Source organism: Limanda limanda, chromosome 15 (assembly GCF_963576545.1).
Source record: "Limanda limanda chromosome 15, fLimLim1.1, whole genome shotgun sequence".
NCBI lineage: Eukaryota > Metazoa > Chordata > Actinopteri > Pleuronectiformes > Pleuronectidae > Limanda > Limanda limanda.
Window position 1 is genome coordinate 1,093,302 of NC_083650.1, and position 27,695 is coordinate 1,120,996.

General features: G+C 39.4%; 1 protein-coding gene across 1 annotated transcript in view; it reads left to right on the top strand.

Annotated features, from left to right (window-relative positions):
• Positions 1-1,210: 1,210 nt before the first annotated feature.
• LOC133020731 (sodium/potassium/calcium exchanger 3-like) overlaps positions 1,211-27,695 on the top strand; it is a 103,659-nt gene continuing 77,174 nt past the window's right edge. Inside the window, exon 1 of the mRNA XM_061087428.1 lies at positions 1,211-1,397. Coding sequence (XP_060943411.1) covers positions 1,211-1,397 — 187 coding nt within the window. The remainder of the gene's footprint in view (positions 1,398-27,695) is intronic.

Sequence of the window (27,695 nt, forward strand, 5' to 3'; positions counted from 1 at the left end):
GATATGCCGGCTCAGTGCATTTACATGATGTTCTCCACTGTACAGTGACAGCTCAGTTTGAAATGACAACTGCAACTGCCTCCTCTGTTCCTTTAATGAATAAAAGCAGCAGTGATACGTCACCATAAAGAGGTCAGAGGGGGTGACCTTTGACCCAATCAGTAAATTGTGGGTGTATGTCTGTGTTTCAAGGGTGAAAGATCAACCTCTTCGTTTTTAATTATAACGGTGGCAGAATTTTTTACTTATAGCAGCACTTTGTTTTCCCAAGAGTCTTATTTTCTGAAACATCATTACCCTGCTGTATACATGATCAAAACATTTGTTAAGGCTCAGGAAGCAAATACATGGGATACCATGTTAGATTTTAAAGATCATATAAAACCATTATTATTTTTGATTGGTCAGAATTATTAATACTATGTTATTATTGCTGTGGCTGTGATGTGTTATGAAATAGGGAACCCTCACAATAACAAACCGTGTCCCTGTAAAGCCTGTGATCCCAGAAAAATCGGGGAAAATAAAAAAAGAATATCATGTCAAAATAAAATAATAATTTTTTTTTAACTCGGTTTCACGCATTTTCATTGTCTTGGTCTTTAATGTAATTTCGCCACCGCAACAACAGCTCAACATCCACACACACCCTCTCTCATGCCCCCTCTGGAACAGCCCCAGATCTACAGCGGCACCGCGCTACGCTCTAACATCCACCCCGAGAAACCGCACTCCTGTCCCGGGTCGTTCAGCTGGGAGGTCCGCCCTCTGACTTCAGCAATTGAGGAGGAATAGACGGTGGAGGCACCGATCACCGACCTCTTCAAACTGCATCAAGTGCCCCATACTTAACTAACAACCGGAACCGAGGATTAAAAATAAAAAAGCCTAAACTGTATGTGACATTCTTGGGATTAGTGTTTGTAAATGTACATGCAGTACAGACATTTCAAACCAATAATTGAAAGATGATATTCATTTTTATTAATATTAACGGAACAGTTTTATTTTGAAATTCCAGGCCGGATGTGTATCCTGATGATGCTTGGGTGAACTTGATGAAACTGTCTGTGGTCATACCCCCTCTCGTTCAGTAAGTCCAGGGTCCTCACACACGTCGCCCGCCGCCGCTGACACCTCGCCCCACTTACTTGGACCTTTGCTCCACCACCGGGGTTTCCGTCTGAACGCTGCCCGCGAGAAGAGCACCATGGCTCGCGTGGGGGTTGACGGGATGCCAGAGACGGCCGTCGGAGGAGGAGGAGGAGTGATGCTGAACCGGCGGAGGAGCAAAGCCAGACGGAAGAAGCGAAAGGAGTTGTTCGGCGTCCAGATGTGCTTCACGGGGGTGGTGCTGGGGCTGGTCGCGGGGCTCCAGTGTGTGTCTCAGAGAGCAGGTGAGAGGCTCTTCTTTGTTCCACTGTCGATGAACCACACGTTCATCATGTGAACAAGACAGCACGGTGAACAGCAGCTCGGGGCTGTTTGTAATAGCTTCTTTTTTTTAATGCCTGAAACATCTAAATGAGCCTTTGCTGTGATGAATGTGTAGCGGGAGGATCAGAAATCACGTGTAAAAACATGACAAACAGTAGCATCAGTGGAGTACAGATATTCCTGACTTAGGAACAACACGGGCACTTTCCAAGTGTGTGCTCTATAAAATAGATGGAAACCATATGTAATGTTGTACTGTAGCCCACCGTGCTGGCTCTGCGAACCGATCGGCTGTCATTGCTGGAACACACATCCCATCAGGATGAGAGTCAGTGTGTGTATCAGCTCACATGTACTGTCAGTGTAAAGCACACAGCAGCAACATCATCACCAGCAATAACAACAACAACAACAACATGCATTAATGTAGCTCAACATCTGTAACCAATAATCCCTGGAAGTGGTGGCAGTGTCTCTTCTGCTCTGTCTTGTGGACTTACTCAACAGAAATCCTCTCCTGTTGACGACAGGAGGTGGAGGACAACCGGTCAGCTGGGTATTACTGTGTCTAGCTGCTGTTCATAAACCTGCCATCATGATCATGCTGACTCAGTTGCCAACTTGAAGACAGCAATCTTGAAGTGGAAACACAAATGAAACAGTACACTCACACAAGCTCATCGCCACCAACATGGATTTTAATATTGACTGCATGAAGAAAAGCACCATGTCATTGCCAGCACTGAGCTCAGCCAATGTTTTGGTGTCTTTTGCCAAGTAGGTCTTGTAAATGGTGAAGTCAGCAGCCCAGTTTATGTTATTTAATATGACAGACTCTCCTCTGAAAGCTGCCCAGTGGTGTTAGCAGGAAGTAAACACAACAGGATATATTGAGGACAAGAAATATTTTAGGGGACTGTCATGAGGAGGAGACACAAACAGGGATTGAGGGAGGCTTAATGAACTTAAGCGACTCATTATAATTCATCAAGTATTAAAGGGATATAAATCAATACTTACATGAAAGATTTTTTGAATTTATTATACAAAAATGAATTACAAAGTTCCTTACACAATTGTTTCAACTTCAACTGTCAAATTTACAAGTGGCTCTACAAGTTCTCCAGAGACAGTAAATGCCACCGTCTAGTCCGGTCAAATTCGCAAATGTCAATGCATAGCCCAAGTCTTTGAACATTGTGATGTGGTTACATTTTTTTTCAATTCTTTTTTATTTTCTATTTCATAGGGCACTTATAGAGCAAATCCATTATCGTGATTTCAGAAAAAGAGCCCAAATGCTGTGATAGAGTTCATTAAAAAAATCCCAGAGTTAGAAGGCCTGCATCCTACTGAAAATGTGTAGAATGCTGTCTTGGTGATTCAGTTTGAAAGGGACATTGAATGATGCAGAAAAGGATGTTCAGAAAACACAAGTGTCATACATTGGAAGTAAAGTGTTCCATGAAACAAGGGAGCTAATTGACAGGTTGCAAATCTGAAAAGTAATTTTGTAGGTAGGGAGATTAATAATCAAACCAACATTTTAAATATTCAGGCTCCTTCTTGTGAGGATTTACAGCTTTTCATTTTGCTGGTCAGAATAAACATCTCAATTGGTTTTAACATGTCAGATCGGGATATTTGACTTTTTCTGATCAATTCAATAGTTTAAAAAAAGATTGATTGTGGCCGTCTTCAATAAATGATTTCGTAGTTTTATGTGATGTGTGGGATGTGTGCAGTTTTGATCTAACAGGATGAACGTTATGGCTGAAGAAATGCTTGTATATTGAACTTGAGTGTAAATGGTAAATGGTTTTGTATCTATACAGCACTTTTCTAGTCTTGATGACCACTCAAAGCGCTTTACAGTACAGTTCTACATTCACCCATTCACACACACATATACAGTGCATCTATTAGCAGCACTTTGTTATTTTATGGGGGGCCATTCAGGGTTCAGCATCTTGCCCAAGGACACTTCGGCATTAAGATGGGTCAGACTGGGGAATGAACTGCCGACCTTCAGGTTGGAGGACGACCACTCTACCCCTTAGCCACAGCCACCCTAGAAGGGTATTCTTCTCATTCTTAATTAATTTCTTTGTTCTTATCTCGTTCTCTTTCCCTTTGTTTGATCCCCTCTGTCAAACCTTTTGTTAAGGCTGTTAGTGTTACAGCTGTTATTTTCATCATCAGTTCATCTGCTTTACATAAAAGTACATTTTTAACCTTGAAACTTTGTTTACAAAAGCATGACTTAAGGGGTACTTTTTCTGGAGCTTTCAGCTGTTTCCTCATGTTATGGAGTTTGTTTGCAGTGTTGTGACTACACTTATTATAATTACAGAGCCTAAGGTGCTTTCTTCAAAGTCCTTATTTTCACAATGCTAGCCTAAAGCCCAAACACATGAAAGACATTAGAATCAGGAATGTTTTTTATGATGAAAAGATCAATTTTATCTTTGAAATGACAGATTAATCAGTTTAGATCTAGTGTAGTTTAAAATGTTAAAAATTGCCAACACATTTGTCTATGAAAGTCACAGTTTTATAAGCACGTAATTCTTTGAAAAGATGAGACATTTCATTTAAATGATTAAGAATTTTCAGTGGAGTAACTGCCTGATGACATTACATACTCTGACCGCAGGTTGGTCTTGAATCTTGCTGAAGGAAGTTTGGCAATTTGACTGGTGAAGAATACAATTGAACCAACAACCCTACGGTTACCCAGCTGCACTACCCAAGCCCCTTTATGGACAAACTGTTTCAGCACTGGACGGTGCAGTAATTAGACCAAACCCTCCATGTTGACCTCCCCTGATGGAGGAACATGTTCTGAGTACTATGTTTTCACAGAGACGGCCAAGTGGGAGAGCAGGACCTCCTCTCATAATGGTGATGATAGCAGTCCTCGAGCACACTGAGCTTTTCTAGGTCTTGAACACACATACACACAAACACACACGTGTTAAAGTTTGTGCATTACCCCATGTCTTTGCTCTGCCTGTGCACCAACACGTGGGTGTGCACACACCTCTCCTCTTCTCCCCTTGTCCTCTTACTTGTTTCCTCCTGCATCCTTTTAATTTCATCCATGCACCCGTCCATATCTCCCCTCTTAAAAATACAAGGTAAAAGCAGGATTCAGGACAAAAGTGCCATAGGAGAGAGGATTACCCATATGAGCAAACACATGTTACTGCTGCTATTATCTGTAGGTTTTAATATCATTGAGCTTTGCAACTCTAGCCAAAGTCCCTCCATCATCCATCTGTGACAAACCTAAAAGACGTGTGTACCAGCCAGACAAATGGTCATGCTATAGAGAAGCCACTAATGGCTGCTCAGTATATCTGCTATACAGCATTAGTCTCCAGATGATCTCATTACATAACTTAAAGCTCTCATCGGTGGGTTCCCTTCTCTTTGCACACAAGCAGGGGGGCGGGACCGTCGAGCAGAGGAGCACAGACGGAGCACTTTACACTGACGATGCCACAGGACTCGGAGCTGATTTAGACAAAAAGGAAAAGAGACAAGAGGGAAGAGAGCAGGAGGCGCAGCGAGGAGGTGATCTGAAAAAGATAAGAGGGAGCAAGCAAGGACAGCGTTAGCAGTGATGAAGGGAAGAGGGAAGAAAAGTGAGGGAAAAAGTGAGATGAAGTGGGAAGATGCAATGGGGGAAGGCAGGCGGGAGAAGAAAGAAATAATGAAGCAGGGAGCTTGTCCGTGTTGAGGTGGATGAAATGTTGATGGGAGAAAAGGTTCGAAATCAAAGAGCAAGAGGAGAACGAGGAGGTCACGGTTTTTGAAAGGAACAAGCCTTTATTTCATTGGTGCAGGGCCTATTTATAAAAATGTCCAAACTAATAATTTATTTATCTTTTAGGCATGAAGTCTGTGTTTTATACTGAGCAGTTTCTAATGAGTGTAGGAACTGAAAGAGGATCAACTTCTAAAAAGAAACAACTACAAATAAAAGACAGTTTTGTTTGTTACAGCAATGGTTATATTTATTACATTTATGGCGTTATTCGTTGTGATATAATACAGTGACATGGCTAAAAAGAGGTCCTGCGAGGAAATAAATAATGCTGTGAACCACCATCACTGATTAAAGAGACTTCTGAGTGATTCAACTTTGACCTGCTGCAGGTTGTGAACACTTCTTCTGTTCAGTGGTTGTTACGTTTCAATATCTGAGCCTATCAAATTAAACATTTTAAGGCAGAGATTAACACCTCCAAGGTATATTTTTGGCACAAAACATCCGATCATAGAGGTAACCATTCTGTGATATGTGTTGCTTAAGGCACAAGAAAGCAAAGTAAAAACACAAACTGCAGCTTAAACCAATTCAGTTTTGAACTCTGGAATTCGATTTAATTCAGCTAAAATGACAAGTTCTATTCAAAGTGTTGTAACAGATTTCTCCTCCATGACAGTGGTGGCCAGGACTCATGGTTATTGTAGAATTTATAGTGGACCATAATTATAAATATAACTAGGGCTACGTTGGAGCACTAACGGGCCCGAGCACAGGCAGTTTCAAGCCTGTTGCAGTCGGTGAAGAGAGAGCGTTCGATGACCAAGCGCACGTCTCCGCGTTGCATGCGGCAAGGATAAACGCTTCACTTCCTGTAGCCAGCAGATGGTGCTGTGATTTTAAGTCATGATTTCTTTGTTGATGTCATCAGGTCTCGAGTCTTGTCTTACATGTCTAGTTTGGACTTGATTGGACCAAATATGTCTGAGATACAGAAGCTCGTGCTTTTATGGCATATCAAATATACCGAGCCAGTTTATATCTCTATCTTGTTTAGGTGACATTCCCAGAATTTGAAGTTGATCTGATGAAAGCCCTATGACAAGTTCATCAGAGTAAAATTGTAGAAAATGGCCAAAATGGTCACCAAATCTAAAATGGCGGGCTTCCTGTTTGGTCTAGCATATCTATCCAAAAGACTTATTTCTTTGTCATGAAAAGACACATGTCCCTATCGATTTTTGTAGATGTCGCACAATCGTAGTGCTGGGGCTGCCCTTTAGGGGGCGCAAGTCAGTTATTTTGCCATGCCCATTTCTTAAAACCATCTGAATGTCTGCAGGGGGGGGGGCTGTTGTCACATAAATGTAGTTTGAGGGAGATAGACTCATGAACACGGTAGTTACAGCGATTTTGTGTGTCACGTGTAATACACTAATGACACTAATATGGCATTTGAAGGAAAGTCCCAGTAATCTTATGCCTACATTATCAATGTCTTAAGAGCCATTAGACACAGTTTAACATGGATGCAAAAAGTGGATGAGGAGGAATTAATCCAAGTGTAAGACGTTCTAAAAACAAGACATTTCCTGTTTCCACCAGGGGGCCATTTATTTAAGTCATGATTTCTGTGTAGATGTCATCAGGTCGCGACTCTTGTCTTACATGTGTAGTTTGGACCAAATGTGTCTGAGATACATAAGCTTGTGTTTTGATGGCGTGTAATCAAACTTTGACAAAAATGTGAAATATGGCCAAAATGGCCACTAAATCCAAAATGACGGCCTTCCTGTTGTGTTTTTTGTCATGCTCTTCGAGGCTTTTTTGTGTGAATAGTCACAATACACCTTTGTTCCCATTTTGGTGAAGATCAGTCATGTGGAAACCTAGGGGCTGCGTTCCAGGGGGTGCTGTTGAGCCATTTTGCCACGCCCTTTTCCAAATACTCCAGAATACGTCAATTTTCACCACTCTCTAATTTACTGCAAACTTTAAAACATTATTGAGCACGTTGAAGCCCTCAAAAAGACCATTCACTATGCTTATACTCCCAAAATTGAAGCCAAAACTTATTTGACCACCTTCTGGTGGCTGGCTGCAGTAGAGGTCAGAAACCTTAACTCCTCCATGATAGCAGATGGAACACTGACCAATCTAAAAAGTCAAATTACACATCAAACAAAAATGACCAAATATTATTTCCGTCATTTAGTTAGTTGGTATCACACTGATGTAAGGGTTCATGATTCTGTTAAAGGTTCAGTGTGTAGAATTTAGTGACCTTTAGTGGGAAAGGTGTATGTTGTAGCTGAATACCTCTCACCTCACCCTCTGACATGAAAGAGAACCTGTGGTAACCTTTAGTTTAAATATAAAGGGCCCATTTTAAAGTAAAGAAAACAACAATTCGTACAATTTAGATGAATCAATATAGTGAAAACATCACTAGGATTATTTTATATAACATTTCCCGCTATTGATCCCTGGACCCTTCAGTTTGGTTTTAAGACTGACTGCTGAGACTGATAATTGACTTAACGATTGGTCAAGAGTGTGGATCAGCAGGAAATTGATATACTCACTCCAATCCACAATCCCCACTCTGCAGACTCTAAATGTAACGTGCCCGCCCCTGCATTCAAGATATTTTGGCTTCCTTTTTTTACACAATAGGAGGAAAATGATTATGTACAGTCTCAACAGTACACCCTCTAGCTCTGCTAGCATGCCTTAACAAACCTCACCTCTGTGTTGAAAATGTATGCATGAAAGTAATGTTAAAATACCAGTCCATTCATTTTATCATTGTTTAAAGAAACAGTGTCACATAAACCGCAAAAACTCAAACACTTTACAGATCATTGAGCATGCATATATTCCCAGTTAAAAGCCTGGGAGGAGAAAAAGGAGTAACATTAACACATGGTTCAAAAAATCACAGAGTCACTAAATGTACTGACAATTAACTTTCACAGAAACGTGAACAAACGCGCAACATTAGGACTGTATTTGTTCCCATGGATATATGTTGCTACGATGGGAAATACAGCACCTCAGGTTTTAACATGGGTCCTTTCCAATACATGCCCTTAAGATGTATTGTACTGCTAATTATGGTGCAACAATGTTCATACTACCACAGCCAACTTTGAGGTGTGCAGTATTGTTGTAATTACCCACAGTACATATATCAATTGCGGTCAGCTTTATTCTGCTGAGCAGAGGTCTGCTCCTTTTGGTCAATGTTTAAAAAAAATATTTTAATCAATTTTAATGACTTTATAGTGCTATAAATAGCATTTTTAATCTATAGATATCTGTGCTTTTTGGGCCTGTGACCATAGCAAAACAGAGGTATCTCCTAAATTGCTGTCACTCGTTCCAGCTGTGTCAGTCTCATACCTACGCTGTGATCCACAAACACAGGCGCACACACACCTCTGAACGCAGGCTTGTGTCTAATTCAGCTGCATCTGGGTCAGCCTGTGTGAACAGAGAGCAACATCCCCCCAGTCGGAGACAGACATAAACAGCCCTGCTCTCCTTTTTCTATCCATCCATTTCTCCTTCCTGTCATACTCTCTCCCAATCATCCCCTCCATCTAGCAACCACTATGCTCTCATCTTGTCGCTCTCTTCCTCCATTTTGGTGGCACTCGGCTATCATTTCGTTGAATACCCCTGAAGCTGCAACCCGTAGTCCTTCGTAGCATCTCTCATGCTACAGTTCATTTTCCTCTTCCTCTCTTTTCTCCCTCGCTCCATAGCTCTCTCATGTATTATCAGCACACAGCCTTCAAAAAGCTTTTCACAGAATTTGCCCCTACACCGCTTGCCTGTTTGTTGACTCATTTATTTGCTGTCTTGATTCACCATCCCATCTCTGCATCATTGCTTCTGAGTTAAATACAGTCCTCCCGGTGTGTTTGCACAAGCATATTCAATGCAGCTTAACCTGAGAAGAAATAATTAATGTTTTGACCTTTTCTTACTAGGAGATTTTAATTTTTATTGTACACAATGCCTTAGCTTTTTTTCAAAAACGTTAGTTTCAGTAATTTTTCACCACAGGAAATTGAATAAATAAGTATTTATTTTCCTGGTTGATAGAGATACAGTAGTATAGCGGTGGTAACTGCTGTATGGATTTTGTGGAGTTGACAAAAGCTTCACATTAAGTTATTTTAAGTACGGGTATATTTAAATTTTCTATAAAACATGTCAGTGTTGGTATGGGCCACCATATCTGCGATTCTCTTGTACACACATCAATGTTTACCAGAGCAAGGTTTATAACTCTTTCTAAACTACTCCTTAAATTACATTTATTTTGGTCACGTTATTAACTGATCAGAGTAGCATTAGGAATGTTTCTACCCAACCTTCATCCTTTGGTCTCTATCAACAAAATATCAGGTTTGTTATGTAGTAAATTCAACACTGGCTTTTCACTAACTTTTTCTTGTTTGGTGTTGAGCAGGTTGTGTACAGAAATCAGTTTGTAAACTTTGTTTATGAGTTATGCCCCCCATCTCTATCTCTTCTCTCCCCTCTTTTTCACCCATCTTTCTTCTTCTCCCTATTTTTCTCTGCCCACTCCAACCGCTCATTGTGTGAACTGTTGGGTTTCTCTATAATTTTTGATGTCTCGACCTGTATATAAAGTGCCTTGAGATAATGTATACTATATGTGGCGCTATACATATAACATTGAATTGAAGTGTGGTTACACTAATCAAAAGTCAATACAGACAATGCTCGCTGTAATATTTGTATTGTGGAATGCAAATCATTTAACCTGAGGAAACATGTCTGCTGCAGATACTGTTAGAAATTTAGCATGGCTGCTGTATGCACCAAAGAAGTTGAACCCTCCATGGATGATGAAGCATTTAGTTAGACATCAAAATCCTCACCACCATCTTGAGGGAATACAATAGTAATATGTGTGATAAAGTTTTAGTTTTTTTAGAAAAACCTACATACAGAGTACCGAAAAACATACCAAGTGTGTACTGACTTGGATTCCAGGTATCAGTATAATGTTATTAGGTTGTGAATGTGACTCAAACCTATTGATGAGAGCAGTGAGCCAAACCATAACAGTCAAATCGGGGGTTGTAAAACCAAAACACTGAGATTAAAGACACTGAAATACTTCTGAGAGCTGAGGGGAATTAACAGAGCTGAGTGATGATTCTCTGGATGATCACTACACCCGACAGCGTCAACATTCAGTTTAGTAATTTAATCTAAGGTTAATATGAAAATATGAATAACAGTAGCTTTAATGTTTTTCTATCCGACAGTATGACTTAACACACTGAGTCAAACTGATTCACGAGAGAAATTTGTGTGAACTGTGTGAATATGTGTGAATATGTGGACAGGGAAGCATGTCAGGAACACACAGATTAACCTCTCCCCTTGACTGTGCTAAGTATGGATAAACTGCCCTTCATCTGTACTTGTGCACAATTTACTACATGCACATCAGGGTCATACACACAAGCACACAAATGTTAATGTTAATGTTTCTCACGTTTCAAGAAAATGTGGCAACGCACCACTGCAAAATCAAGAATATAGTAGCTACAGGACAGGAAGTGTGTGTGTGTGTGTGATGAATGAGACAGGCAGAGTATTATGTGTGAATGGCCCATTGGTGTTGATCAGGGACTACATTATATGGGCATTTCTCTCTTTTTCTCTCATTCACTTGTTATTTGCACTGCTTTATTCTCCCTCTTTCTTTCCCTTTCTCTCCCTTTCACTCTCTCTTTCGTCACATCTGTTTTCTGCTGTACAGCCCTTTTGATCCAATGGTCATGCCACACTTCATTACAGGAGCTGCTCTTTGCTGGATTTGTGACAGTGAGTGCAGGTTTTGATAGATGGCTTTGTGTTATTGTAACAAGCTAAGCACCTAATGGGCCCTGTCTTCTCTCTGGGTCAGATTGGTGAGGATCATCTTGTCCTCTGTGGCTGAATGATGGACAGGATCCCACTCTTGTTAGTCTGTACAGTTGTGCCAACAAAAGGCTGCCGCCGCTAGCACATATATGCACAGTATAAGGCCAATATTGTAGCAATAATAATTTTGGTGTGTAGAGTTTTGTAACTGTATCTAATTTTGTTCCTATAACCAAAGTTATGAATGTGAGAAATAATCAATCAATCAAATTGTATTTGTATAGCCCATATTCACAAATCACAATTTGTCTCATAGTGCTTTAACAAGGTGTGGCATTCTCTGCCCTTAACCCTCAACAAGAGTAGGGAAAAACTACTAAAGAATCTGCTAATGATGGATAATTTTTACACATTGTGCTAAGATAGGCAAATATGTACAGGAATCTTCAAATGTTTGCTCAGAATCTGTGTGTGCATAATCAGACTTGAAATCGTGCAAAATCTGTAAACGTGTTTTGAGATTCGTACATGTGTAGACACATCTGCAAATGTATGCAGAGAAGATTGAATGCAGACAAATCTGTAATTTTCTCACATAAATATTGTGGTAGCACGGTAGGAAGGTAAACCACATCATTGATCTTCCTCTTTAACAGTATTCTCTGTCCATCAAGAAGAGTTTAAACCCACAACTTTCAATCAGGAGCAAAATCTGTCTTTCAACTATAAGGCAAAGCAATTTTGTTTATCAAGCACATTCCATATAGAGAGCAAAGTGCTTTTCAAGATTTTCACAAAAATGTGTTTCAAGCAACATTAAAAGATTTAAGAGAGTATTATAAAAGATACAAATATTAAAATAAATAAAAGTATACATTTTTACCAAATTTTAAAAAATAAATTAAAAGGGAAAAAGAATACAAGTTAAATAGAGCTGTGTTTCGTAATAATATAAAAACAGAATGAAGAACAGTGATGGTATGACCTAATAAAATAGCTTTGTTTTAAAGGCGATTATGAATAAATCGCCAGTGTGTAAGATTTAGGTGAAAGGGATCTATTGACATAAATTTTATATAAAATAATCCTATTGATGTTTTCACGAGTGTGTTTCATCTAGATTATACAAACTGTTGTTTTATTTACCCTAGAATGGGCCCTTTATATTTAAAGGTCACCATGTTTCTTGTAGTAGCTAAGACTGGACAAACTAAACACCCTTTGAGTTTTTATGAAAACTGAAGGTTACCATAGGTTCCCTTTCATGTTTGTTCCAGTGCTGTGTGAAATAATGACTAAAACGACTTTACCATGTTTAAATTATACCATGAGTACCACTACAAGACCAAAAGAGAATAAACAAAATAAAATAGGACATTTGTTATGATAAATATCATAATCGACTTTTATCTTGAAATCATTTTTCATATGTGAGTATTGTACAGGATGCCCTGGGCACTGGGGTGGACAAAAGTAAATGCAAATCAAAATACAACACAAGCATTGTTTTAAATGGACTGCACATCTCTTTGCACGTCACCTTTCATAGTCTCTCTTTGTCACATTTTTGATTTGATTGGAACTTTGGATTGAGGTTTGTGATGAGCAGGCAAATATAAAGCCATTAAGAAGGCAACAACTAGTGACAATGCTCACTTATGTAAAGTGTGGAAGGTGATTCAGAAAGACCTGCCATGAGCCCTATAAGACAAATTGTGATTTGTGAATATGGGCTAAACAAACACAATTTGATTTGATTTGAAATAAAGAGCAGAAGCACAAAGCAAATAAGATGGTTGAAAGTGCAGCTCAAACTTTTGTTGTAATCATGCATAAAATAATGTTTGTTTAGGGGGTCATGTGTTTGCATAATTTTTTTTGTCCTTTTTTACGACAGCCGGTCCATTATATTTGGGCTTTCCATCTGTCGATCCTTCTATCCTGTTCTTGTAAAGGCAATATGTCAATAACGCACAGAGGGAATTTCTGCAAAGTTGGTACAACCATTCACTCAAATTGGTGGCCAAAGGTCAAGGTCACTGTGACATCGCAAGTATAAGGAACATTTCTAAGAAATCTCATAAATCATGACATGTTCTTAAACTGCTAAATTGTTCCTACCTGAGTTCTTATATTGTTGAATTCCATTTCTTCGTAAGTTGCTATTTATCATAGGTTCCCACCTTTCCTATGCCCATAAAGGTGTTATGTGCACACAGAAATCACAATAACTGAGAACAAATATTATCATGTTAAGAATGTTAAAACTAAAATCGCAGGACCACAACAGAGCTGTTATATTTTGTAGTGTCAGCAGTCAATTTAAAATAACACATGGGATGAGGTAACACGTCCAGTGGAAGCTGTATCGGTAGAAAGTCACACAGTTCTAGTCTCAGAACGGAAGTAAAGAGAATTTTTTTTAAACACTTAAGGGAGAGGGGGAAGGAAAAGGGTTTGTCACGTTGACTGTGCAAATTTTTTTCACACTTCTATAATGTGGGAAAACAATCAATAACCATATGTGTGAAGGACAGAGTAAGACAAACTGCAGCCAAGTGCACCTACTAACTGCATTGGGCTTTTCGCACACACAAAATAAATGAATGCCTTTCTTGTTCGAGTGTGGACACTGTGGCATGGCTGCATCTCCTGAGCCATCTCTCATCTCCGAGTAAGAAATTAATTTGCTTAATAGGATACACTTGGACGTAAGTTTTAACTAAAAGCTGTAGCTGTAAAACCATGGAACGTTACTTATTTTATATGTAAACACCAGTGTGTGAGACCTCAAGATGAGTAACTATTTTGTGACAGTGTTCTCCTATTCATCATATTCATGCATTAAAATTCTCAGAGAAAGTAAGAAATTAATACAAATTTGCAGTTAAAGTTAAGTTATCCACTGAAGCCTGTTTGTCTTTTTAAGCAAGCCAGTACAGTGTGCTCTTCAGTATGCATAGATTCTGTTCTCACAAAAGAACGAATCCCAGATAAGAAAACATGAATAAATTGAAATCTGTATTTGTCACATACACTGACCATACACAGTAAGATTTGCAGTAAAATTATTTTATATTACTCTCCTTGACATTGATATAAAATAAAAAGATAAACCTTATTTTTACTATTTTGCAAGGAAGGAAGAGATATATACAAATATATAAAGTGTGGGCATGTGCAGTTTATGTGCAACCATGAACAAGCTGTGCCACATCACACTGAGATAGTTGTGGTGCAAAAAACATGATAGTGAGGATATGGAATATTGAGAAATTAAGGAGGGTGTGGTTTTGAGGCCCAATGAGTTTATCATGAGAGTCCTGATTTCATGGAAGTCTCTGCTTATGTGTAATTTAAGCCTGGACAGGGATGAATCCTTAGCAGAGCTAATCCATGTGTGAGTAGACTGACTGCATGCACTTTGAACTGTGGATTACATGTTGGAGAGCACTGGGTTATCCGCAGTGTGGTGATGCTGAGAGCACAGACACTGGGATGCAGTGCCTTGTGCGTTTAGTCAGGATGAGGATAAGGTAATTAAGCACAATAATGATAAGTTCAGTATGACAATGTGTTTGTGCCTACATGAGCATGTGTAAGAGTGAAAAAGGTGATGAGTATGTTGATGTGTGCACTTTACTGGAAACATTCAGATATTGAGCTGATAATTAAGTGGCCTCTTAGCTTATCCATCAGCAGCCAAGTCTCTCTGTCTACTTTCAAGTTGCAAGTGAACACGCACTATGTATTCTAAATATAGTATGGTCTGATTTCACCATTGATTTACCTTAGTCATGGCTGGATCACCAGAAGGGAACATTTTGAAACTACCCTGTGACCCCTGGAGGTCAGAGGGCCTTCAAGTGTGTGTGAGAATATGCTCCACCGAAGTTTACTCAACTCCATCAACGAGCACAATAAATGAGTCTTTCATTATTTTGTAGCTGAAATGATATGCTGATTAATTGATAAGAAATTCAACAGTTAAAAACAAGCAAGACTTTTGATAGTTATTTAATGATTTCAGTAATTTCTTGAGCAAAAATAAGGAATCAGTATTTTCAGCTTTTCAAATGCAAAGATTTAATTACCAATTTCATGTGAAGATGCCACAATGACCTCTCTGAATTTGTTATGGTAATTTTGCAATATATCCGATGGTTTATAGACTAAGCAACCAAACTTCAGAAAACATTTAGCACAATAATCGACATATATTTATATAAAATCTATGTGCAGCACTTTTTCTATTACACATCACACATAAACTGTCGGCGCAGCCCCTCAGGGGCATTTTGATGTTCAGTATCTTGCCTAAGGAGGCTTAAGAGATGCAGAGTGGAGGAGCAAGGGATCGAACCACCGCCTTTCTGGTTAATGAAACTGGTGAGTGTTTGTTTGTCCTTGTTAACTGATTGTCCCCAATCTGTAAACAACAGCCCCATCTCTTACCCTCAGGAGCCTGTTTTCACGTGTTAATAATCAAATCATATGAACACACACATGCACAGATAAAACATTCAGTGCTCTGGAATGATGGCTGAGCAAATCTGATCAAGGGTCACTGAGTTTATCTGTGGGCCACATACTGAATAAGATCAGGCTGTGATTAAACACTAGAAGCTATTTCGCTCTCTCTAACTCTCTCTAACTCGCTCTCCTCATATCTTTCACTCTTTGTCTCTTTGTCTCTTTGTCTCTTTGTCTCTTTGTCTCTCCCTCTCCCTCTCCCTCTCCCTCTCCCTCTCCCTTGCTCCCCAAATACGCCCTGGCTAATTCATCACCCAACCCAAAGCCTTTTTTAGCACTAGTCGTGTATTCTGGGATCTCTTGCAGAGACAGATGATAGGAAGATGAGTTGAATAGAGGGGTTCATTCTTGAGGAATGTGGCCATTGTATAAGAATCTGTTACTGTCTTTACGTCTTTCCTCTTCATTCCTTCATATTGTCCTAGCTTACTTGATTGAGTTGGTAATTGTCAATGTCTTTCATGATATGGTGGTGAATGGTATGGTGTGGTAAATGGGCTGCATTTATGTAGCACTTTTAAGGATAAGAACTATGGACTTCGTGTCTACGTTTTTTTACACCTTAAACAACAGACTTCAGAAGTCCATAAGAAAAATATTTACATGTATTATTTGCCATATTAAAATAGTTAGCCATTTAACCCTTGTATGGTATGGTATAGGGTGGTATGCTATAGTATAGTGTGTTATGGTGTATATTTTAGTGACACATTTTTAAAACAATACTTATTACAAGTAAATATCCTTTGCCATGCTAGCAGCTATTTCAGATTGTCCATAGGAATAGCAGAGCTTTGAGCTTATGTCTTCATATTTGTTTAATAATGTTTGCTAATTCAAACTAAATACAGCTAAGTTTGTTGATAAAATGAAATGACATTTCTAACATAAAGGGACTAATCTGGAAAGAAAGGTTTAGGAAGTGGCAGGTCCGAGCTCATCAATCAAAGAAAAATATAATAATTTTTAACTGGGCAATACCTGTACAAAGTCGGACTTGAGAAACATGGCTCACCTTTTAAAAAAATCAAACTAACTGTCATTTTCAGTCCAAGATGAGAAACCTGGTGTAAATCTTTGTTTGCTGGATTTTGTTACTGAATCTGTCTGGAATCTGTCGAAGAATAAAGGTTGAGTTCACGGTGGCCTCACAAAATATGTTTAGGTTTTTCTTGAATTTAATATCTTAAGATCAGCTTGAGGGAATGTCTTCAATTTGATATTCCACTCAAATGATCATGAATAAGATTTTGGTGGTTACAGGTTAAAGGTCAAGGCGGCCTCACAAAACATGTTTATTGCCTCTTGAACATGATATGAAGTCTTCCTTGAAGGAATATCTTAATTTTAACCATTCGTCACTTTAGATTACCTGATAAGTGGTCAAAGATGACAAGGTGATACTGAGATATACAAAATTAGGAAACTGAATGTACGGATAGGCCCTCAAATCCATTACCCACAATGTTTTGTTCCATATCTTACCGCAAGCATGAGACAAAAATATATGAAAATACCTAGACGCTTAATCTCTGAATTCTATGAGTGGCTCTTGGATGATAATGACACGGTCCGGTCTGTGATGGAGCTCTCCTGCAGTGATTAGCCTGCAGGGCCCTTTGTTCCCCTGAACAATACAAACATAATCACATTGCTTTTCCCCTGCACTTAGTAGGGTCATAGGAACCCATTACGCTTTTAATTACTCAGATCAGATTAATCATACTCTCAGATGTGCGTGTGTTTGTAAATTTGTGTGTGTGAAAGACAATTGGAGAGAAGCTTATTAGAGTAGATAGTAGAAAAGCACTTCCTATTGAAGACAAATATGATGAGGATATACATCTCTTCACTAGTAAGATAATGAGTGAAACTCCTTATCGACAACCTGTTCTTCACTTGGATAACTCAATGTTTAATCAGAAGTAGGGCTACCACAAGTCTTTCCATTAAAGTCTAACTGTTGGTTATCAAGTGGGATAGATATTATGTATTGCGTTCCAAAGACAGGAGAATATTTATGGCATATAGGCTGACTGAGGCTTTAAGTCTCTTGGCTTTTAAAGTTGTTTATAGATTGGTTTGTCACTAGTTAACTGACAAGGCTTAGAAGCAAGACACAAGAGGCATGTCTGGGGAGCTGAGTACAGCTGCAATGCCTAACCTGATCTTGAAATGCAGAGACAATATGTGAGCATGAAAATATATTCTGAGTGACTGATGTAGGTATGGTGAAGGCAGCGGGAAACTGAACAATGGGAGGAAGTGAAGTTGGAGTCCATGAACAGAGTGAGTGAAAAACAAAATAAAACAAGTGAGTGTTTAGTCCAAGGTCATCACAGGTTGAGTCAGGTTAGGCTCAACAATGACTTTGTTTGTTTCAGGGAGGGATCATGATTATTTTATGAACATTTTGTCATATGGGTTTACTTTTGGATGTTTTGCTTGAGGAGCAATCCACCCCGATCTCCCTTAATTTAGAGTCTTTTTATAACATCTGCTAACTTCCGCTTTGAATGTGAAATGTTTCACTCTTTGTGAGAGGACAGTTTTATAAGATGGTGTGGAAACAAAGGAGCCTACTTGGGTTTACACAATGGTTTCCATTTTTTATTATTTTAATGGTCCTCCTGACTGAGGATCGTGAACTTTATCTTTCGTTAATGCGAAGACGAAGCCAGCTAGAGGCCTGAATCAAATCTGTAGCAAATGCACATCTTGTATAATTCTTAAATTTTACCTTATGTCATTTTAAAAAGCACAAGAGACACTATTCTTTAATCTCACATTTGAATACAATGTTAAATGTACTATAAGTCCACAAAGGAATACATAGACTCAGATACTTGCAAAGAGCTCGTTGTTTTGAGACAGATTTTTTGTTTTGTTAAGCTTTGTCTAGCTTAGATAATTTTTTATTAATTTCCTCCAACCCAAACCTCCTGTGGAATACACAGAAAATAGGTCATGCATACATACACACACACACACACACACACACACACACACACACACACACACACACACCTCCCTTCAGTCCATCTTTGGGAAATCTAGGCAAATACACACTGATTACATAACTATGTTGTCTGAAGTCATATCTGCACCAGAGAGACAAATTGTACTGAAATGTGTGTATGTGTGCACACATGCGTGTGTGCATGTGTGTGTCTGTGTGTGTTGGGAAGATCAGCACACATAAAACATTTCCACAGAGATAATCTTCCTCACACACTCACTCTTCCCTCTTGATGCTCTTAAGCTCATACATTTTTTGGCTCATGTTGCTGTGTGGCAGTGTGGAAAAAGTAAATCATGCAGTAAGTCTTTGTGTCTATAACTTTTTGCATCATGAGTGTTTGATTCAATCAAATTCAATCAATCAAATTTTATTTGTATAGCCCATATTCACAAATCACAATTTGTCTCATAGGGCTTTAACATGATGTGAAATCCTCTGTCCTTAACCCTCAACAAGATTAAGGAAAATTACTGAATACCCTTTTAACAGGTTAAAAAGTACGTAGAAACCTCAGAGAGAGCCACATGTGAGGGATCCCTCTCTCAGGACGGACAGAAGTGCAATAGATGTTAAGTGTAGAGGAGAACATCATCAGGATAAAGGTTTTAAGCAGCATTGACAGGGGTAAACATTTTGAAGGACAACTGAAGGTCAGATACTTGAATGTCAAGTATCTGAGGAGAAATACTATATATCAAGAAAGTGAGAGATTATTCCACAGGAGAAGGGCTTGATGGCTGAAAGCTCTGGCTCCTACTCTACTTTAAGAGACTTTAGGGACAACAAGTAGGCCTGAGTTCTGGGAGCGCAGTGCTGTAGTGGGTTGATATGGTACTAACAGCTCTTTGAGGTATAATGGTGCCATATTATTCAGGGCCTTGATGTTGGGAAGGATAATTTTTAATTCTATTCTAGACTTAACCGGAAACCAGTGTAGCGATAATAATACTGGAGAAATGTGCTCTCTTTTCTTGGTTCTTGTCAGGACACGTGCTGCGGCATTTTGGACAAACTGCAGAGTCTTTAACGACTTACTGCTGGAGCCTGATAATAGGGAATTACAATAATCCAGTCTGGATGTAACAAAGGCGTGGACTAGTTTTTCTGCATCTTTTTGTGAAAGGACATGTCTAATTTTTTAGATATTACGCAAGTGGAAAAAGGCGGTCCTAGAAATTTGTTTTAAGTGAGAAATAAAGGACAAATCAGGATCAAAGATCACTCCCAAGTTCCTGACGGTGTCATTGGAAGCAAGGGCAATGTCGTCTAGCGCAGCTATATCATTTCATAATGTATCCCTAAGGTGTTTAGGGCCAAGTATTAGAACCTCTGTTTTATCTGAGTTTAATAAAAGAAAATTGCGGGTCATCCAGGTTTTTATGTCCTTGAGACATGCTTGAAGTTTAGTTAATTGATTACTTTGTTCAGGTTTTATTGACAAATATAACTGGGTGTCATCCGCATAGCAGTGAAAATTTACAGAGTGTGTCCTGATAATGTTTCCTAGTGGAAGCATATATAATGAGAATAAAATTGGGCCGAGCACAGAGCCCTATGGAACACCATGGTTGACTTTGGTGCGCACAGTTGACTCATCATTAATTTGCACGAATTGGAAGCAATCAGAAAAATAACATCTAGACCAGTTTAGGGCGGTTCCTTTAATGTTAATTAACTGTTCTAGTTTCTGTAATAAAATGTGATGGTCAATTGTGTCGAATGCTGCACTGAGATCTAACGGGAAGAGGACAGACACAAGTCCCTGATCTGAAGCTGATAGAAGGTCATTAGTGACCTTTGCCAAGGCTTTTTCTGTGCTATGATTAGCTTTAAACCCAAACTGAAAGTCTTCATATATATTATTTTCCTGGAGAAACTCACACGGCTGATTGGCTACAACTTTTTCTTAGATTTTAGACAGGAAGGTGGGATTAGATATTGGTCTGTAATTGGCTAAAACCTCTGGGTCTAGGGTGGGTTTTTTGAGAAGGGGTTTAATTTTGACTGTGGTACATATCCTGATGATAATGACAGATTGATTGTGTTCAGTAAAAAACTATCAATTAGGGGCAGAATTTATTTAAGTAATTTTGTAGGAATGGGATCTAAGAACATGAGATTATTTTGGTAAACTGATCACGGGTTATCAGAGAGAAGCTGTCTAAATAATGAGTAGTATTCTCAGCTGTTTCTGAGATATCAGTTCTTGGAGGCAGGAGATGGTTGATTTTATTTCTAATAGTACGAATTTTATCACTAAAAATCGAGGAATACTGGGTTCGGTGGAGGTGTGACTCTTTCAGCCTGGCTACAGTGCTGAAGAGAAACCTGGGGTTGTTTTTATTCTCTTCTATTAGTTTTGAATAGTAGGCAGCTTTTGCTTTGTGGAGGGCCTTTTTATATGCTTTAACACTACTCTTCCAGTCTAGGAGATTTTGAACACGTTGCTGGAGCTCCACTTTCTTTCTAATTTTCTTGATACTTGTTTTAACTCATGTGTCTTGGAATTATACACCGAGCTAATTTACTATGTTTTACACGTTTCTTTTTTAGAGGCGCTATTGAGTCTAATGTTAATCGTAATGAGTCTGCAGAGCTATCGACGAGATGGTCGATCTCAGTGGAGCTCGGGTTTTTAAAGAATTTGTTGTTTATAACGACGGATAATACGGGTTTAAATGTAATCGGAATTATTTCCTTAAGATTGACACAAGGAACATGACAAGGGCTGGGCAATATATTTCCTATTTATTGTGAGCAGTGCCTTTCACATTTTCTGAGTTTTCAACGTTTTTGGCAGTTTTTCCTTACTTTTATTGAGCGATAAGGGCAGAGGATGTCACACCTTGTTGAGCCCTATGAGAGAAATTTGGACTTGTGAATACGGGCTGTAAAAATACTATTTGATTGGTTGATTGATTGAAATGCAACCTAGTAATGCATCCTTCCATTCCCAAGCAACAAAGGACCCAATGGGTGGATAGATTCTCGAACCAAACTCTCCCAGGACTTATTACGCTCCAGTGATGAAGCTTGCTAGCTAGCTAGCCATGCGGTTGGCCGAGCTGTGGTAAGTGTCGCAGCTCAAAGAAGATAACAATGCAACTGTTAGGGTGGGACAAGCTGGGGGTGACACAATAGGAAATCCTCCATAGACCAGACTTTTGGTTCACCCTGTGCAGTGTAGATGTGGCCCACATAAAGAGACGAATAGGCGGAGTCCTCCAAAGGATAAGGCGCCTGAAATGAGACACAGCTTATGTATATAAAGGCATGATTTAGTGAATTGCTGCCTCCGATGGTGTTGTTATGTCATTGCCTTTATATCTATGAAAGCTCTACCAGTCCGCACAGTATGGTGAAGTTTAATACTGTAGAGCAAATCCACTGGCGTACTTTCTTGTTACACAATCCAACCAGAATGACAATTTTGTTATACATTTCAGACAGTGTGTCATGTTGACAGCATGTTGGTTATTGTATGTGACATGTATACTGCTCATCTAAAGAGACAAGGATCTGCTGTAGGCCAGAGAGAAAAAGCTGATTTAGTTTGTTTGAATGCGGGAAAGGTCAGAAAAGTCAAATTAGAATAGAAACAGAATCACAGTTAAGATGATTTGATATCCGTCACATGTTGCTTCTTCTTTGACTATAAACCAGCCTTACAGTAAGGATAAGTCTTTCCCCTTTCTCTTACATAAATTTATTTTGCATCGCATCTGATTTTGATCAAAAAGCTATTAAGTTAAATTCTTGTCTGATTAAGCACATTGCAGACATCTTTGGTTATGAAATGAACCGAATACAAATTTGTTTTTAATCAATAAAAATATGCATTTGAATTTGAGTCATACTATCTTTATTCATCTGATTTGACCAATTACACAAGTGACACAAATATGACTCTTTTCAGTGACATTGAGAAATGAAACTGCTGAGAAATCATACTGAATCATATTGAACAGCTCTGCTGCTGAGTGTGTGTGTGGAGGCCATTAGAGAACTGACCTGACAAAGTCCATCATTGATTTCTCTGTGTTTCTTTGGTGATGCTGTGTCAAGGTGTCATCTACCATATCAATTTCTCACATTAATTCAACATTCAACACGACTGCAGAAGTCCATCTGTTAAGTTTTCACACACAGCTGCACAAATATCTCTCATGCACTCTAATAGACTCAAGACACAGCTTGTTCCAATGCTTCAAGTAGAAGATATATGTAGCGCTACTGGTTCAAATGTTCTGTGTGTTCTACTTTGTTTTTCTTTACCATCAACTCATTTTCTGATCCATAAAATGCAAAATAGTTAAAACATGTCACAATGTCTTGTTTTTATAAACAACAGTCCAAAACCAAACATGTTCAGTTAACTATCCATAGAAAAGTTCCTAACCCCACAGCATGTTGTCATTTGTTGTTTCGGACAAGTTGTCCACTGTGCTGAGGATTGAGATAAGCCTGTCCTCTGAGTTCAACAAATTTCAACTACAAGTTTCCATGTGGTTCAGCTTTTTTTATTACATATTTTGATTCTGTAAATATCTTTTTTTGTTTGACAAATATTTGCTATTTATTTAAACAAGTGCTGCAAATTGTCCTGCATAGTAAGAGTTTGGTTCATCTGTTGTTCATTATTAGAAAGTCTGGATACTATTTTCTATTTACCAAAATAATGTTAGTCTGATTCATTCTGTTTTACTTTGTTCACAACAGCTGCAGGTGTGTGATAATATGTAAATCCCCATTTTGATTATTTATCCTAGTATATGCATATGCAATCATTATTTCGATTTGAATGTGACCCAGACACTTGACAGTTAATGAAAACACAAATAGTAAATCCTTACATTTGAAAAGCTGGAACCAGCAAATACTGATCATTGCTCTATCCTTGGTTATTAATTTCAGTTTTGCTTCACATGTAACTGTAGGACTAATTGTCTCAGATAAGATTATATTTTGTTCTAAAGCATTATACTAGACAGTAGATGCTCAAATCATGCTGTTGGGAATTTATGAAGAGGTCATTACACACTGTGATGATAAAATTAGCAACATAAATTAGACAAGCTTTTTTGATCAGCACAGGTGAACAGAATACAATGCCCACATGATGAGTTATGTAATTATTCATGCACAGTACACATATGTAATATGCATGTATTGTATAATAATACATAAAAAAAACAGTAGCCTAGTTATTTTATCTCTTGTGATGAGGAGCCAAGAATGCTGCTGTCACGTGCAGTATGTTATCGCACCGTATCGTATGAGACACGTGCTCATGGCCTGATTCTTTTCTCTCCAGGGACAAGGCTGGAGCTAGCACTCACTGAGGGTACACACAAACAACAGAGATATGTGATGGCCGTTCACACACATACACACGATACAAATGTATAAGCACACATTACACATTCAATGCATAGAAACACACACAGACACACTCGTTTTAAACAAAGAAATATGTGACACACATACACAGAACTCAAAGGCATACACACATGCACATGCCTGCCAAGGGACACTAATGAAGATGAAGTAGCTAATTAAGTATGACAGAGAGGAGCAATGGGCGGCCATGTTATGTGACATTATGCGGTTAGCTTGGACCTATAGACTTAGGATTCTGCGGCCAATATAGGACAATGTTAGAAAGTGGGAAAGAGAGATAGGTGGATGGATCAATGCAATGGGGAGAAGCATATATCAAGATATAGAAAGAAATATAAATAATATTTTAAGGTTTATGCCTAAAATTCCTTAGTGTTATATTAATATTCCCCAAAGCATTCTCACACACACGCAGACTGCTGGTGTAAATATCTGAAATGGCGGGTTCCTCCATATCATTTGGAATTTGTGAACATATTTATTCAATTAGACACCTCTATGTATTTATCTCCCTGTTTCTGCCAATGTCTAGCTGCACTGATAAAAAGTAACATGAACATTGGATCAAGGTGGTGATGTATAATGTGGAACTGTAAAGAAATAGCACCAACTTAATAGATGCCCTTAGCTCTATGCAACATTTTAGCCTCTTTCAGATTTACTTTCTGCTTTAATATATTGGTTCAGACTCAGTGCCATATTTGTAAAGAAATTATGTCATGAAAACTAAAACACAAATGGAGATGAGCATGTGATGCAGACTGAGTAGGACTGTGTGAACTTTGGGCTAAATCCGGAAAACTACATTGGTTCCAGAGACCCACGGAGGTGAAAAATGGCGGAAGGCGAGGAAAATGACTAGGATTGGTCATTTTTGACTAGGATCAGTGAAGAAAAAGAAAGAGTGGAAGATGCAAAAGAGACCATCCCCGACACATAGGACATGGTTTCTCAGCTGCTAGCTAAACTTGGGCACACCAAAGCGTAGCTGAGTGAGGCAAATAACAAGCTGGATGACCAGGAAAGTAGGTCCAGGCGCAACAATTTAAAGATCTGCAACCTGCCAGAAGGAACTGATATCTTCAAGATGTACCTACCAAAAATCCTGAATGTCATTGCAAAAAAGATGGACAGATGCCACCTTCGGCAATAGTCAACAAAACCGAGGATTGTCTAAATTGGTCTGCACAAATAAACAGCTGATCATGCAAAGGGCACAAAACATGGATGAAAAAACTGTGTCCGCAAACCGTATACACTTCTGTGAGGATTTTCATCAGCGGTGGACAAAAGGCAACACGAGGTTGTTGAGGCAAAGAAGTCTTTCCCAGCACTGGGGATTCCTTTTAGGATGCTTTGTCTAGCTGTGTTGTATATTACCCATGATAATAATGTACAGCTGTTTAAAAGTGTAGCAGAAGCACAGAGGTATTTAGATGAGATTCAGAAAGACAAAAGATGAACTATAAATGCTATCTTAAATTTTAAATCTGCAGCTGAAATATTGTTAAGAAGGAGGCAAGTGGACATAGTTAGTGCAGTCACGGTCTGTCTGTAGTTAAGTTTAAGTTGACATTTCAGATTTCGGTACTCAGTGGAATGAGTTTTTTCTTTAAATGTTATAATTATGTTGCAACTGTATTGTCCTCACCCTTATTGATACTAACAATGAGAGTTGATTCATGTTTAGTTTAGTTTAGGCATGCTCCTCCTGGAGAGTAAATAAGGTGGCGCTGTTAATACATTAATACTAAAGACTTAAAAGAAACATTAGTCTGAATGGTTACACTGTCCCAGAAAGATGGCTTTATACAACATGGAGTCTGGGAGCTCGGTTTCATCATATCAGTGTTTGTTTTGATGTTAAGAATGGAGAGAAAGATGTTAGAGACTCTGAGGTTCACTTGTTCCCTACATCTACCAGTCGATCTCCCAGCCCACTGGTAACGTTACTTACGCGGCAAGATGGCGCCAGTGTGTTTGTCGGCCTGCCGTCAGCTCCGTCAGCTCGTAACTGTTCGAGTTGTTCTATGTTTGTTTATGCTGGCACTTATGCTATGTGGGCACTGCTCTGTTGCCACTAACTGGACCTATGATCGTCAGACTCTGCTACATCTCAGAAATGCACTGGTGACCCATACTAGTGGGTCTCCTGTTCCCTACACCAGATGTCACCCTCCGTTTGTACACCCCAACCTGGTGTGTGTCCTTCGGCTACCCTGCTGTGTCTCTCTCCGGAAGAAGCGTCGGAGGCGCCGAGGCAAACGCGGAGGAGTCCGGGTGGAGTCCGCTGTGTCTTTCTCTGGAAGAAGCGTCGGAGTCCGCTGTGTCTCTCTCCGGAAGAAGCGTCGGAAGCGCCGAGGCAAACGCGGAGGAGTCCGGGTGGCGATCAGAAAAAGAGCGTGTGTTACTCCCGCACAGCCGTGGCCCTGTCATCTCTCTGCAGCCCATCTAGGACGGAAAGATCTCTTCCTGGCTCGTCGTTCGTGGGATCCGAGGTACTCCTGCCATGTATCCATCACTCCGCATCGACCCCAAACACCTGTCAGCTCTGCTCGTCCGAGACTGCGGATCCGTAGCGGTGGAGTGAACTCCCTGAACATCCGCCCTGTGGATTACTCCCGTTGCCCCCAGGCTGCGATTCATTCCACGGCAAAAATCGCCTTGGTCAACTGCAGGTCTGTGTCTAACAAAACTTTTGTTTTAAATGACTTCTTCTCTCATCACAATCTGGACTTCCTGTTTTTAACCGAGACTTGGATCATCGCTGGAGTTGGCCAGTCTTCTGTCTTCGGCGAACTTTGCCCTATTAACTGCTCGTTCATTAGCACACCGAGGTGCGCTGGAAGAGGAGGTGGAGTAGCTCTCGTCTTCAAAAATAATTTTAAATTACGGACACTCTCTGTAGGGAGTTTCTCCACTTTCGAACTGCAATGCGTAATTGTAGAATCTGCTATGTCCCCACTGGTTTGTGTACTCATCTATAGGCCCCCTAAGCCTGACAAAGACTTTATAACAGAATTCTCTGACTTTCTCTCCCATTTTGTCTCATTGCATGATCGTCTTCTCATACTTGGTGACTTTAATATCCACGTCTGCTGTCCAGACAGACCCATGGTTAACGAATTCCGCGGTGTAATAGATGCCTTTGGTCTTACTCAACATATAAATAAAGCTACTCATATTTTGGGACATACACTTTATCTTATGGCTTCTCTGTAGATAATATTGTGATTGAGGATGCCACTTTCTCTGACCATAAGCCTATTATGTTTGATGTTACCCTCTCCAATCCATTGCGAACTGCCAGAGCTCAAGGTCGTTACTCTCGCCACATAAACTCTCTTACTGCAGCCCAGTTTTCTGATAGCTTTCTTAGTAAAACTGTTGCATCTACCATTGCAACAGCGGCATCATCCTCTTCTAGCCCGGATGATTTAGTCAGCCTTTTCCACTCTTCTTGCTCTTCCATACTTGACTCTGTAGCTCCTCTTACATATAGCCGCCCCAAGCAAAAATCTCAATGTTGGTTGGATGAGGCCACCCGCTCTCTCAGACAGGCCTGCCGTAAAGCCGAAAGGAAATGGAAAAAGGATCACCTAACTGTCTCCT